The sequence below is a fragment of the Macrobrachium rosenbergii genome, chromosome 46 (genome assembly GCF_040412425.1).
Source record: "Macrobrachium rosenbergii isolate ZJJX-2024 chromosome 46, ASM4041242v1, whole genome shotgun sequence".
In the NCBI taxonomy this organism is placed as follows: domain Eukaryota; kingdom Metazoa; phylum Arthropoda; class Malacostraca; order Decapoda; family Palaemonidae; genus Macrobrachium; species Macrobrachium rosenbergii.
This window is the reverse complement of record NC_089786.1, coordinates 40013177-40029460: the sequence shown is the minus strand read 5'-3', so window position 1 is coordinate 40029460 and position 16284 is coordinate 40013177. Positions and strand designations below refer to the sequence as shown.

At 35.3% G+C, this 16284-nt stretch overlaps 1 protein-coding gene across 1 annotated transcript; it reads right to left on the bottom strand.

The window, feature by feature from the left end:
* Window positions 1-3624: 3624 nt before the first annotated feature.
* Window positions 3625-7312, bottom strand: LOC136830074 (protein AAR2 homolog). Its single transcript, XM_067089271.1, has 4 exons — window positions 7126-7312; window positions 6251-6366; window positions 4583-4735; window positions 3625-3969 (listed from the first exon to the last, which is right to left on the bottom strand). The coding sequence occupies exons 1-4, from the start codon at window positions 7290-7292 to the stop codon at window positions 3644-3646; spliced, it is 762 nt and encodes a 253-aa protein (XP_066945372.1). The 5' UTR covers window positions 7293-7312; the 3' UTR covers window positions 3625-3643.
* Window positions 7313-16284: the final 8972 nt, after the last annotated feature.

Sequence of the window (16284 nt, the reverse complement as noted above, 5' to 3'; positions counted from 1 at the left end):
ACTTGCTATTGGTGAAAACTTTCGGGGAGGTAAAAGGAACAGCCTGTGGTGGCAAAACTATCCCAGCTGATTGTCATTGCAGCATTTTCCTGATTTATGTCATTGCAGTTTTTTCCTGATTAATGTAAGTGTTGAAGTCAGTGTTATGTTATTGAGATTACTTTAATGGCTATATCTGCAATTAAATAGTTTCTAATTTATGTAAGTGTTGAAGTCAGTGTTATGTTATTGAGATTACTTTAATGGCTATATCTGCAATTAAATAGTTTCTATGCTTCTTTTTTAGGTGCACACTAAGAAAAATATATTTCGGAGAAATTAACAACTTACTCTTTCGTGTAAGTTACAGCAGACAATGCAAGATAAGAAAACTTTTTATTTTCTTATTTTGCGTTCAGTTCAGGACACATATAAGGTTAACACGAGTTTCTGTGGATATTTTGAGAAGTAAAGAGTATGTGATTGAGTAGAAAATGTACTATACACATATACATTTTAAGGATTAGTAGGCTATAGGCGTCTACTGTCAAATACTGAGGCAGGGATGGAAGGGAGAGGGAGGGGTATCATGGTTGTAACTCGGTGAAATTATGAATTCATTTAATTGTGATTTTTATGTAAATTTATGGAACACTACAGTATCCTCAAACCGAAAATACTGTAGTGCTATTAATAGAATCTATACCATTACGACAAAATTAGCAAACCCTTTCTATACGGACTCACATCATAGGCCTACATACACCTAGCCTAACTTATATCAAGCATCAGCTACTGTTTACTGTTACTCTTTACCTTAAAGAGTTAAATAAAATTTATTGCAATTGTCAAAAAATGGTGTAAGACACACAGACATAGGCTAGACTACAGTAGTTTGAAATGTGTGCAAGAAATAAAGCCATAATAAGGGAATAAAGTACATTACTATTATTATGTAAAAGAAAAATAGCCTCTTCATATTTACCATAATGATATAACAAAAGGCTTCAGCACAAAAATCCTATAAAAGATGATATGTATCTGAAAAGTTTTCTTGCCCATCAACATTTGCTGGCATATGGATACCATATGAATAACTAGGCCTACCTGTCTAGGTAATTTTATCTAAATTTTATCTAAAGCCACAGGCTGTTCCTTTTACCTCCCAGGAAGTTTTCACCAATAGCGAGTTTTATTAATTCCATGTTTTTAGTAGATTCTGGTATTCAAAGAAAGTTTATAATGACATGTTTTTCTTACGCTTAGTGTAATTTATCCCATTTGGTGTTAAAATATGTGAAAAGTAAAAATATTATGCAGCGTGCATCCGAAAACAAGCTCCTGTCATTGACTTCAGCAGGTGTTGTTATTAAATCTAGACTTACCATCACAATACTTTATAATCTCTTTATTCGTTAACATTATTTATTGACAAAACATATATCTGAGGGAGAAATTTACGTTAGTAAATAAGTTTCGGTTCACATTACTTGGTAATTATTTAAAAACAATGTTGCTATTCGGACAAAATACTTGAAACCAATTAGCTAGCAGGAAACTTTTCCGAGCTAAAAGGGCACCCCTGCGAGTGAGTGCAAATCCGCCTCAGTAAAAAAAAACCGAGTTTAGTGATGATGATTATAGTATAGTATATCACTATCTCGCCTGTTTTATTAATGTTTCAACGCTAAAGAATAAGAAAACTTACATTCTCGTCAAATTTCAAAACTATTTCTTAATACACTCATATTCTCACAAACTTGCGAGGTTAGGTTCCAGAACCCTCAAACTGAAGGATGAATTTCCACAGTAAGTTTGGCATGGTCTCTAAAAATGCTAATAAATGCTTATTTCTAAAGTTTAAACTAAATATGACCCTAATCATGCTCCCAAATTAATACGTTAAGATTTTAAATGAAATTAAAATTACTGTAATTTCATCTAAAAGTTAGCTTAATACATTACCCTTAAAAAGATAAATAAATGGTTGACATAAAAATTGAGAGTTGAAGAGAATTTGGATTCTCTCTCTCCCTCCCCTTCCAACCGATCTATTTTTAGAAGTCGTCTCAACCTCTTTTTTAAAACTTTATTCTGTGTCTCTTTCTCTTTGTTCTGAAATGCTTTTTCATGAACGAACAGTGTTTTATATTTTGACTAATACAACTCTTAGTTATTATGTCTCTATGTTTCAGAACGTATTTGTAACACTAGCGCATTTACATCAGAGATGATACCGGTCAAATTAGATCAATTTAAACTATCTACTATACAGGTAAAGATGTACAGAGAATTAATAAGTTGTAAAAATGTGTGAGCGCTAACTATGAGAGAGAGAGAGAGAGAGAGAGAGAGAGAGAGAGAGAGAGAGAGAGAGAGAGAGAGAGAGAGAGAGAGAGAGGGTTGTCTTTACTTAAGAGAGTGAAATTATTTATCAGTTATTAAGGAGACTGAGAGAATAACACAATAGAGAGAGAGAGATATTGTCCTTACTTGAAATATCAAGTTATATTATTTATGAATTATTATGGAGAGAGAGAGAGAGAGAGAGAGAGAAAGTTATTCTTATGTTAGATATCAAAAGATGGAAATTCAGTATTAAACTAACTTTTAAATGAAATTAAAGTTACTGTATTTTCATTTAAAAGTTAGCTTAATACATTATCCTTAAAAAAAGAAATAAATGGTTGACTTAAGAATATAGGAGTGTGTGACTCTCCCCCATTCCACCGATCTATTTTCAGAAGTCTCCTCAACCTCATTTTTAAAAACTTCTTTATTCTGTCAGTTTTCTTTGTTCTGAAATGCTCTATGTCTCTATGTTTTAGAATGGCTGATTTACAGTTTGTAAACGGTACAGGTAAAATTAGATCAATTCAAAATTACCTACTATGGGGTTAAAGACATACAGAGAAACAGTACTGTATACGTAGGTTGGCTAACTTCAATGAGAGAGAGAGAGAGATAACAGTTGTCCTTACTTAGGAAAGTGAGATTTTTTATGAATTATTATGGACACACACACACAGAGGATTACAAGAAAAATTTGACCACTGATTAGCAACACTCCCCTTCTTGTCATGTTAAATGACATGTCTGACAGCTTTTGCCTTTGACCTTCTTACAAAAAATGAGGGAAGAATTTGTTTGTTCAAAATAATATGAATTTTGTAATTACAGTTTTATCATTATTATTATTATTATAATTATTATTATTATTATTATTATTATTTAATTTTATTAATCTTATTAATATTTGAAAATTAGTACTTATTATTAGGTAAAAAGTTTATTTATCATACAAATAAACATACCTGTATACATGTACCATAAAAATTCATCTCACTAAAAGAGAGAGAGAGAGAGAGAAATTATTACTTTTAATAATATTTAATTTACACATAAAAGCCTGAAAACATAAATTACATAAAAAAATTAAACAAACACTTTTGAAGGGTTTCTCAGTGTTCGCAAATGTTCGCATGTCTGTGAAAAACTCGTGTATGACCATTAGTTAGGTTCCAATGAAAAATTCATGTGTCTGTGAATTTATGCAACTCGAATAGCGGAAATTTGGGGTATTATTGTACCCCTTAATAATTTAACCAGGTTTATTTCAAAATTAAAGAGCGACAAGTCTCCTTGGTATTACTGACTAAATTCCTCACCTTCCAATGTTTTCAACAAGCTTTCCAACAGAATATGATGAGTCAAGACTAAAGCGGGTGATTTCACTTGGAGTTGCCCCCTCGGGATAGGGTCGACTTGGAAACTTGCTGAACCTTATTTCTGTGCCTGGCACTGGCTCCATGTCAGGAATTGAAGATTTATATGGCTGAGAGGATGTGGTGGCACATTCTTGTTGATTCTGTCCTGAAGATTGCATTTCTGAACTCTGGGATATATTGCCTTCATTCTTTTTTTTCTTTGCTGCACTTGATGAAAAACTTTGGTTTTGTGAAACCAACTCAGGTACAGAACTGATTTTACCTGTGGAAAGAAATCTTCAAACACTAACTTTGACCTTGGACTAATATAAAAGCATCAAACTTTGTCAAGAAATGGCCCTGAAAAACAGAAGTACAAGAAACAGAAAGGTTGAATAGTGAACTTGACAATCATATGTTGTAACTGCAACACAATTTCATGAGAGACTGTTATTGTTTTAAAGTAGTTTAACAAGATCACACAAACATGCTGCTACATTCTAATAGGGTGCCCAGTAGCATCTGTCCTTTAATGAGTAGTTGAGTACTGACAACTGAAAAATGAAAAGATCAAGTTAAACAGCGGAGTGAGAAGAGATGAAAGGGAACAGATAAAAAATGGAAGGCAGAAAGCAATGCAAGGATGACACAAAGAATCTTTAATACCTTCTAGTGTTCCACTCAAAGCACGGTCTCAACAGTACCTCTATATGGTGAGAGACAATAGTGCATTTTACTTACTGACTTTTAACAATTAGCTTCTGAGTCTTGAATATAATATGTTTGAGGAAAAGTTTTAAAGAACACTTTAAAGTTCTGAAGTTGGCTGCCAAAGATGACATGTGGCTACTGACAGACCAAAAAGTAAAAAAATAAAAAATAAGATAAAAAATTACCTGTCAGTGGAATCATTCTCTCCATGTCTTCTGAAGAAACATGCTGGGTGAGAGAGACCCACTTTCTCCATGAATCCATAGGATATGGGCCTAAAAACCGGTCAAGATCTCGAAGGTTGGTGCGAATCCTCTCAACTTCTTCAGGATCAGGATCTAAAATACCAATAGTCTGTTAAGCCAGAAATTTACTCTTTTACAGCTTGAAAAAAATTTCAGTATAGTAATATATAATTCTGAAATACAGGGTGCGGCATAAGTAACGCCCTTTGTTTAAGTGGAACAAAATTAAAGTCTTTTTGATTATCCTTTATTTTTTTGAACATGAATGTATAGCCACAGGTTAATAGATTAATATAATATATTAACAAAATTAATATAATGCTTATCCGGTTTAATAATGCGGCATAAGTAACGCCCTTTTTAATTTTATATTTTATAATGTATATTTTCTTTATTGTTTTCTTTAATTTGCTAAATCTTCATTTTTTCAGATATATTATAAAACCATGAGATTAACAAAGGAACAGAGAGTAAAAGCAATTCAATTGTACTATCAAAACAATAAAAATGGTGCCGAAACCGCAAGATTGTTATCAGCTGAATTTAACATCCCAAGGGTGCAAAACCGAAATATCATTAGTACTGAACATTATTAAACCGAATAAGCATTATGTTAATTTTGTTAATATATTATATTAATCTATTAACCTGTGGCAATACATTCATGTTCGAAGAAATAAAGGATAATCAAAAAGGTTTTAATTTTGTTCCACTTAAACAAAGGGCGTTACTTATGCCGCACCCTGTATATCACAACACCTTGGATGTCTTAACTGTAAAGTGAAAGTCCATAAAGACTAAATCTTTACAAGAAAAATACTTTGTCATAATGACGACAATTTCTATTCTCTTGTTTGTGAAATCCTAAAGGGCCAAGGCTAGCAATTTTTTTTTCTTCTAATAAAAGAACAAATTATTATAGCTACCTAAACCTTTTCTTTATTTTTGACATTTTGTAACAGGTTTAGCATAAAGGTTAACTACAGAACTGACAAAACCTTAAACAGGCTATGCCTGTACTCTGAACTGAAAATGATTGCCTGCAGTGAAGCTAAACCACTTGGTTATACCCATCAAGCAACATTCTCCCAGAACTACTACTAAGGTTCACAATCATTGGACTGGTCATTTTAGTAATTTCCTTCCCTTGGTTCTGCTCTGCAATGTTGCAGTTACTACATACCGTATTGTACCTGGATTTACAGGTGAAGTTTGCTTCTTTTAAGGTTATTTTTACCATATTCTTTCACTTTATTTTATTGTTAACTAAAACCTATATTGAATATAGGCATTCAACTGCCTGTCCCTTTGGCTATCTGTATTTGTGTCATGATGTGCAAAGTTGGAAGCCAGTAAAAGAATGAATGACCAAGAACAAAGTTCAATAGTTTTAAAAAGTACACTACTATATATGACATTAAAAATACATTAAGCGCTCAATCACCATATAAACACACTATTCATAACCATTGCCTAAATATGGCATCCTGAAGTGCTGCAGAAACACTCAAAATAGTGATTAGATTGCAAATACTAAATAGCATACAATATTTCTACTACATTAAATGGTGACATCTACTGAGTTGTCCCCATTAACTATTCCCTTACCTTTGTTTTCAAGGTCCTCTGCAGAAGGATCATAATGCCGCACCACCAAGTCCTTTTGTTTGAAATAATGAAAAAAGCCAGTCCTTGGTGCAGTTTCTCCCTGTCTACTAACAGCACTGAAATAGAGGAATAAATTTCAGTGCCAGGTAGATTTCATCGATCATAAGAAACCTACAGTTTACAAAAAAATGAAAGCTACATAACCAAGACATGTTTTTTTTTTTTTAACAATCATTTGCCTGCCTCATTATATTACATATAACTTTATCATCAAAGCAATTGCAAAAAACTATGTACCATACTAAATTTAAAGAAGACATATCAAAACAAGATTTTGTATGTATATGTCATTTCTTACAATATAGTTTGGGCTAAAACAGTCCTTCACAAATAAAATTACAGTATTTGTTTGCAGTGTAGCAACCCATAAAAACCTGTTGGTTAGTCTTTGGAAAAAAGTTTTTTTATGCGCCCAAAGTGCCAGTCAAAAGATGTAGGAGATTAAGTTACCTGCATATTTGAAATTAATGCTTTGCCTGTCAACAAAGCATGTACATTGCTTCAATACTTCACAGCATGCCTAATGTCTTGCATTAACCTGACCCACTGATCAGTCCAAGAAAGGTTAGTTTAAAAGTGGTTGTTTTGTTTCTGCTCTTCACTTGTTATTGATATAAGGCTGCTAACAAATAGCACTTGTTGTAACTTGTGTTCCAAATGCTTGAAAAATGATGGGGAGGTGAGGAAAATCTTTTGTCAAATTGAAAGGTAGTTTAAATTTACTGCCCTAATTCTGATAAACTCAAGTTGAAGGTCAAGCTCCTGTAAAACAAAGCTTGACTTTTGTAGCTGACACCTGAGAATTCTTAACATACCTATAGTAAATAAAGTGCACTCCAGGAGGGATCATTTTGACTCCTTTGAATTTTTCCCCAACATTCCAGGTATTCATGTCAATGCCAAACTCTGTTCCAACTGGCATTCCAAGCAAGACTAATGTGCCTAGTTCCTCAAAGGCCTGCTGAGCCAGCTGGGGATCCATAACCCTGTGCTGTATAGTGTATTTCTGAAAGCAAATAAATTATTTAGTACAAGACAGTGATCATAAATAAGACAAGACAGTGATCATAAATAAGACAAGACAGTGATCATAAATAAGACAAGACAGTGACCATAAATAAGAACTGACCAAGAAATAGTCAAGGGAGGAAGGCAGCTGCATTCATACTTTGACAATGCCTGCTCAAATTAGGGGCTTTCTAGACAATCAATTTTTCTTATGCAGTATTTTGGGTGTCAATAATTTTTCACATACAGTACATGCACCCCCTAACACAACTACATTTTTTGGCATAAACCCTTTACAGTAGTACTTAACATTACACCACTGTTGTGTAAACATCCCCTATTTCCCACATCTGCATCCCTCACTTCTCATAATGAATTATTATCATTATTATTCAGATGAACCCTATTCATATGGAACAAGCCCACAAGGGCCACCGACTTGAAATTCAAGCTTCCAAAGAATATGGTGTTACCTAGAAAGAAGTAACAGAAGGTAATGTGAAATACAAAAAGAGACCACTTATTAAAAGAGAAAAAAATAACTTAAATTAATAAATAAATAAATAGAAAAAATGTAAATTATTATAATACAAGAATTGTGTCAGGGTAGTAATGCAGTGCATCTATGTTTGAATTTTTGAAGTTCCAATTGCATGACATCCTCAGGGAGACTGTTCCACAGTCCAACAGTGTGAAGAATAAAGGACCTCTTGAACTCAGAAGTCTGACAGTTGAGGCATACACTACATATTAAGTGCTACTGTTCGGCAAATCTGGTTGCTTTCGGCAGAGAAAGGGAATCAGGGATCAATTATGAATATGAAACCACCTTCTCTCTCCCCCATCACACTGCCTTCCCATATCTTACACACCACACATACACTCTCACCATGGAAGTAGGCAGGCTACATTGCAAGTTGCAAGTTGTCATTCTCAAAAAATGCACTATTTTGCTTTGAAAATTGTACACTACAATATTGTGTCAGAAACCTCCAATATGCTTAACAGATGATCAACTTTTGGCACAATGCTAAGAACTGGACAAAAATTTTGATAATCCTAAGACCCTTAGAAAACACTACAGTGTATGCTAATGCTTCACTACAGTAATATATTAAATTTTAATTTCTTTAATACAGTAGTATGATAAATTAAATTTCAATTTTCTTAATACAAAGGTATGATAAATTAAATTGTAAATTTCCTTAATACAGTAGTATGATAAATTAAATTTCAGTTTTTTAACACAGTACAGTGAACCTTCTATTCGCGGGAAAGTAGTCCCACACACTGGGAGCAAATAGGTCAAATCCAGAGAATGCTTAAAACCCATCTAAAAACACTTAGAACTGCCCATTTTGATAGCTTAAACCAAGAAAAACCCTGTAAAATGCTTATACCTGAGTATTTTAATAGTTTTATCACAAAAAGTGCATTTATTCATGAAAAATATGTGAAAATACAGTAATTAGTGAATATTTCTCAGTGAAAAATAACAACGAAACAAATTTTCCGTGAATGATGGCTAGATATGTTCCACAGAGAAACCTGCAAATGCGTGAGTCCGCGAACCCTGAGAACGCGAATACGGGGGGTTTACTGTACTGTAGTACGATAAATTAAATTTTAATTTCCTTAATAAAGTACAATGATAAATAAAATAAATTTCAATTTCCTTAATACAGTAGTATGATAAATTAAATTTCAATTTTCTTAATTTCAATTTTCTTAATACAGTGCTATAGTATGATAAATTTTAATTTCCTTAACAGAGTACAATGATAAATAAAATATATTAAAATTTAATTTACTTAATACAGTCGTATAATCAATTAAATTCTTGCCAAAACATCACCTTAGGGTATCACTTATAGCATGACTTAAATCCCTGATATTCATCATCCACTCTCTTCAGGCTCTTCTTACTTATCCTTCCAGTTTCTTGAACTTTACCTTGCTCTAATTTTCACCCCTCACTTGAACACAAATCCTCAGGGCAAGCCCTGAGATGGTCTTGCAGGTGAAAACACTTTTTTTTTTTTTTCTTAGCCCAAAATCTCACAGTTATGGGAGGGGGAGTGTCACCCTGAGAAACTACAGTTTTGGGTAAGAAAGCTGATGACAAGTGAAATGCACCATCAGGAATGGTCAGATATCCAAATAACACAAAAGCAGCTGAAAATATGTATGGTTTATGTGTGTGGTCACTTAAATTGATAATGAAAAAAAAAAGATTAAAAATTACACAAATAGAAATGATACTTACTGTACAGGAATACATCCTAACCTAACCTAACCTAGGACACCATCCCCTACCTATAAAAACTCCAAAACTCCAATATCTTTACTCGACCATTGGTTCTATTTACTTTGGTAATAGCCTAGTGCATAACATTTGAACAAATATCATTCAGCAATGCACGGCATCTCAGTGCCTAGGCCTATGCTAAGCCTAGAATACGGCAATACTTGTTCAGGGTGTTTTACAGTTGTCAGGTTAGGGTGGTCCAACATCAGCCATGTTGAAATTTGCCCTTGATCTGCTTTAAAGTGGTCTTAAATATGCCAAAATAGCCAATTTTAGTGTGTTTGGTCAGTATACCCTCGAAAGGTAAAGGGAATTTTGAGAGTAGCTCAGGCTACGCCAATCTCATCATTCTTCTTAGTGTTGAGATTTCATTTGTTAATACTCATGATCTTAAATTGGTAGAACTAAGCAAGAGCTCTGCATTTTGGTATTACTTTGGAAATGGATTTTTCCTATATATATAGTATTTTGGTTGCTTATTAAGAATTCACCGTTATTTTTTATCGATTGACTGTAATTAATCTGTAGTTAACCTCAGAAGTTGTATGTTGGCCATCCTGGAATGCTATTGCGCATACAGTGTAATAGGGGAGCTTTTGGTAAGAAGTGGAGTTTCCATCGTCTTGGGGTTCGGAGGCGGATAGGTTAGGTTAGGGTACGTTAGGTTAGTATAGTTCCTTTCATGATATGGAGGTTTCCTTACCCAATCCCTTCTTAAAACATATGGCTCCCTGATGACTTGTGCATGTGCGGAATGGTTCCATAACAACAAAATGGCGATCCAGTCTTTTTCCAGTTTCCAAAACCCTGCGTTACCAAAGGGTCCCCAACCATGTTGGGTAGATATGAGGTTAGTAATAATTGACCAACAATAGGCCTAAACAACACCATCTTCTTCATCAGCAACACTAATAGCATAGGAAAAATACATTTCCAAGGTAATATGTCCGTGTGGAGTTCTTACCTAGAAATACTGGCAAAGCTTTACTTTAGTTGCACGGCCTGATTTCTGCCCGTCGTCGACCAGGACAGGTTCGTTATACATAAATGGACTTAACCTTTCCCATAATGCCAGGTCTTGACCTAACCAGGGTATTATTACAGTTTCAGTCAAATTCAGATATGTATTATTTTTTTACTTATCATTCATTTTTGAGATGATTCATACGAAAAACTTACTCGAATCTCGCACAAATTAATGGTTACGGAGATATTTGCTGATGAATATTGTTCCTTATTGTTATCCCATCAAAGTATGAGTTACAAGGTAAGACAATACCCACCCCTCCAAAGCTAACATGGCAAAATTGTAACCAGTCAACACCGAAACTGTGATTTTACCTAAAAAAATAACACCATGTAACCTAGGGGTGTTGACTGGTTACAATTTTGCCGTGTCAGCTATGGTGGGGGGGGGAGGTATTGCCTTACCTTGTAACTTGTACTTTGATGGGATAACAATAAGGAACTTTGAAAGTATTCTATCGGCAATTTTATCACCATAAGGAAATTGAAAATTTGGGTGACAAGACACGGGCTGGCAAATGCGTTTTCAGCAAAGAACGTTCTAGAAGCTGAACCAGTTACAAAATCCGGTTTTTTGAAGGATGCTTCTTAATAATGTATGGTGTGTACGTGTACTTCGTGATGCCTCGAAGTACAGAGGCGTGTCTTGCCGAACTTTGACCTCGAATGATGTCATACAAAAGTACGTTCGTTCGTGCGTTACAGAATGAATATAATGGGAGGAACTGTTGTTCGAATTGGACTTGTGAGATCCCGATTCATGTGTCTGAAGATGAGTGATTTTTCACATGGAGACTGTCCCAGAGGACTTGTGGAGTGAGTAAGAATTCATATACGTTTTTAGACTTTGTTTTTTCAGAACTGTGAACAGACGGTATCTCCTGTGACAGTGGAAGATGTATTTCTGCATTTTTTACATTTTATGATTTTTAATGTGACGTTTCTTTTTTTCACAGGTATTTCTGTTCCACTCCATTCCTATTCCTTTTTCCTCTCTCCTACTACAAGGATCAGAGTGGTATGACATTTGAGATGACCTGTTTTAATTGATTGACGTGTTCATGTTTTGACAGATGAGTTATTTTCTGTAATTGGGGGTTTATGATTTTGGAGCATTATTTCCTTAGAAGATTTTCTGATAGTTATGTGAAACATTGGATTTCATTCTTCGTAATTTTTAAGATGTTATTTTTCGCTGATTTTGTCAATAAAGGATTTTAGTTTTGTACTTAGTATCTCATTCCAGTAGTCCTTAGATTTTAGTTAGGGAAAGATATAACTTATGATGCCGGCTCACGTTATTGCTATCACACAATGTCTCGGAATAAGCGAGATCAAACCTCTGTTCATAAAACAGAGACTTAAATCAAGTATAGGCTCAAGAAATGGACGTTATATATATAATGTAAAATATATATATATATATATATATATATATATATATATATATATATATATATTATATTTAATACGGTAACCCAACTAAGTATGTTTGAAGTCTTTGTGGAAATAACGTCATACTGACCTTAGTATTATAATTTATATGGCCTCAATATATATATCATGTTTTTATTTCTATCTCTCTCTTTTCTGATATGAAAATACGAAGTATTCATGTAACCTTTCACTTGGTTCAGGTGTGAAGACTGTATAGCCTCAGGATGTCAAGAGGACATCATTATTACCATTGACGGAGGTAAATGGTACCAAAAGAAAGTAGAGAAGATATTTCAAGAAGAACTTGGCAAAAAGTCCGGGCACACCAGTGCCTTTCCAGTTCCATGTAATCCACAAGTACTGCCAGTCACTGGCTGGAAGCTATTCCCTTCCGTGGGGCACTCAACTGCGTTTGTTTGTCCGACCTGCCTGATGTAAACACGAGCATGCGCACTGGCGCGGTCTATTTTTAGTAACAGGGGACAGTTGTCGATCACTGCTATTCTTGAAGGATCTGAATGCATCCACCCTATGCAGATTTCACGCAGTTGTTAGGTAATTCGGTCTTTTTCTCTCCCATTTTTCTTTAATATCTGGCTTCATTATACGGAAAACAACGACCCCCTTCCCCGCCCCCCACACCAGTGGGCTATTCAATCATAACGAAATTTCAGTATTACAACACGACCTAAGATATTGCAATCGGTCACCTAAACAGAAAGAGAATTCGATACGAATTAAACACCTTTTGCATAATTACGATTAACCGTGTTGGTAAAAGTCCGAATTTGGTGGAAAACAACAACCCAACAACAGCTGGCTATCGTTTATGGAGCAAATGCACCATTGCCTCAATTGCACCATGTACCATGGTCCAAATACACCGAATATCTGATCCCAATGCACCACTTCCTAATTAAAGTGCATTTTCCTTGTGGTTCCAATGCACCAACATAATTCACATAACACCTGCTCTCTGGGGAACTGTATAGGTATCTATATTCACTTTGTAAGATTATTTTCTATGATATAGTGAACCATTTACTAAGTCTGAATACAGTAAGAATATTACAAAACCAACAAATGCATTATGCTATGAGAAGAAGATTAAAACTAACCAGTTAAAATGCATTATTCCTTATGGTCCCAAGGCACCAACTTAATTCATAACACCTGCTCTTTGGGTAACTATATAGGTAACTATTATATATTCATACTTTGCAGGATTATTCTCTTTGATAAAGTAAATGATTTTATAAATCTGAATAAAAATAGAACATTACAAAACCAACAAGACACTTTACGGCTTCTGACAGAAAATTTCATGGTCTATAAACTAAGCTGGGGTACATAAAATAAAATAAATATTGATATCAAATACAGTATGATAAAAGGATGGATAATATCAAAGCTTTAGTAAAAAAATGAGACTCTCTATTCTTTAAATCACCTAACAACTACTTTTCACAAGTTAAAAACTTTGAGATTTCACCAGTTTCTAGTAAGAATGACAAAAATTTGATGATACCTGAATCAACCATACAAGCGCATTTTTATGCAGTGTGGTGCATTCAGAGTATTTACAAATTGGTGCATTCAGACTATTGACAAAACAGTGTATTCAGACTATTGACAAGATGGTGCAGACTATTTACAAAATGGTGCATTCAGACTATTTACAAAACAGTGTATTCAGACTATTTACAAAATGGTGCATTCAGACTATTTACAAAATGGTGCATTCAGACTATTTACAAAATGGTGCATTCAGACTATTAACAAAATGGTGCATTCAGACTATTTACAAAATGGTGCATTCAGACTATTTACAAATTGGTGCACTCGGGCAATTTACAAAACGGTGCATTCAGACTATTTACAAAATGGTGCATTCAGACAATTTACAAAATGGTGCATTCAGACTATTTACAAATTGGTGCATTCGGATTATTGAGAAAATGGTGCATTCAGACTATTGAAAAAATGGTGCATTTAGACTATTTACAAAATGCTACATTCAGACTATTTACAAATTTGTGCACTCAGACAATTTACAAAATGGTGCATTCTGACTATTTACAAATTGGTGCATTCAGGCTATTCACAAAATGGTGCATTCAGACTATTTACAAAATGGTGCACTCAGACAATTTACAAAACGGTACATTCAGACTATTTACGAATTGGTGCATTCAGGCTATTTACAAAATGGTGCATTCAGACTGTTTACAAATTGGTGCACTCAGACAATTTACAAAACGGTGCATTCAGACTACTTACAAATTGGTGCATTCAGGCTATTTACAAAATGGTACATTCAGACTATTTAGAAAATGGTGCACTCAGACAATTTACAAAACGGTGCATTCAGACTATTTACAAATTGGTGCATTCAGGCTATTTACAAAATGGTGCATTCAGACTGTTTACAAATTGGTGCATTCAGACTATTGACGAAACGGTGCATTCAGACTATTGGCAAAATGGTGCATTCAAACTATTTACAAATTGGTGCATTCAGACTATTTACAAAATGGTGCATTCAGACTACAAAATGGTGCATTCAGACTATTGACAAAATGGTGAATTCAGACTATTGACAAAATGGTGCATTCAGACTATTGACAAAATGGTGCTTCAGACTATTTACATATTGGTGCATTCTGACTATTTACAAAATGGCGCATTCAGACTACAAAATGGTGCATTCAGACTATTTACAAAATGGTGCATCCAGACAATTTACAAAATGGTGCATTCAGACTATTTACAGATTGGTGCATTCGGACTGTCGGCAAAACCGTGCATTCGGACTATTGACATAACGGTGCATTCAGACTATTTACAAAATGGTGCATTCAGACTAAGTGGTTGGTGCATTTAGACCAGGCTGGTGGTGCATTCTGTCTAGGCTAATGGTGCATTCAGTCTGGTGCATTCAGGCAATGGTGCATTTTGTCTTAGTTTCCCTGGCTATTCACTTTGAATATAATGACAAGTGTTACATTACACCACCACAATAGGTTACGTAAACTGAAAAAAAGGAGTTATGAAAATATCCAGCAATTAAATTAACCCTTATCAAACACAGTAGTATAGATTTCAACGCAATGAACGAATGTATCTGCCGGTACGAAAAGAAATTACATAAAAAACTAAAGAAATGACACAAAAACTAAAGAAATAACATAAAAACTAAAGAAGTTGCATAAAAACCAAAGAAATTACATAAAAACCAAAGAAATTACATAAAAACTAGAGAAATGACTATTTGCCCGCTTTGACAGAGATCTTCTAGAAGAAGAGTCTTCATCAAAGGACATAGCATACTTGAAGAAACTGAGTTCCTTCTTTCTGCACAGCCGGTCTTCTAGATTATTCCAACAGAATTACCAGAGGGAAGACATCTGCAAGAATAGATCTAGATATCTGACTATTTACCTACTTTGACAGAGATCTTCTAGAAGAAGAGTCTTCATCAAGGGACATAGCATACTTGAAGGAACTGAGTCTCTTCTTTCTGCACAGCCTCTCCCAGAGAAAGTCCCTCCGCCTGACAAGATGGGGGGATCTTGCCAGCCATTGACTCTCACCGGGAGAGTTCGTCTGACTACAGAACAGCCGTTGACTCTTGTGAGCCTGCTGGAGTGGTAGGGACCTCTCCAGACGTTGACGCTTGCCCTGAGAGCTCGTCCGCCTGCCCGCTAAACAGCCGTTGACTCTCCCAGAGAAAGTTCCTCTGCCTGACAAGATGGGTTAATCTTGCCAGCCGCTGACCCTCGCCGGGAGAGTTCGTCTGCCGACTGAACAGCCGTCAGCTCTCTTCCCAAGGGCTCCTATGCCTACCGCCTCTGAGCAGCTGTTGACTCTAGCCAGTGAGAGCTCCTCCGCCTGACGAGTTGACTCTTGTGAGCCTGATGGAGTGGTAGGGCCATCTCCAGACGTTGACGCTTGCCCCGAGAGCTTGTCTGCCTGCCCGCTAAACAGCCGTTGACTCTCCCAGAGAAAGTTCCTCTGCCTGACAAGATGGGTTAATCTTGCCAGCCACTGACTCTCGCCGGGAGAGTTCGTCTGCCGACTGAACAGCCGTCAGCTCTCTTCCCGAGGGCTCCTATGACTCCCGCCTCTGAGCAGCTGTGGACTCTAGCCAGTGAGAGTTTCTCCGCCTGCGTTTACGCTTGCCCTGAGAGCTGGT

Bases quoted from the DNA above. Each gene is read 5' to 3' on its own strand.
- LOC136830074 (XM_067089271.1), bottom strand. From the start codon at position 7,292: ATGGATCCCCAGCTGGCTCAGCAGGCCTTTGAGGAACTAGGCACATTA. The intron at 4,736-6,250 runs GTAAGGGAATAG...TTGGTATTTTAG, and splicing joins AGAGGACCTTGAAAACAAAG to ATCCTGATCCTGAAGAAGTT. The intron at 3,970-4,582 runs GTAATTTTTTAT...TTCTTTCCACAG, and splicing joins GAGAATGATTCCACTGACAG to GTAAAATCAGTTCTGTACCT.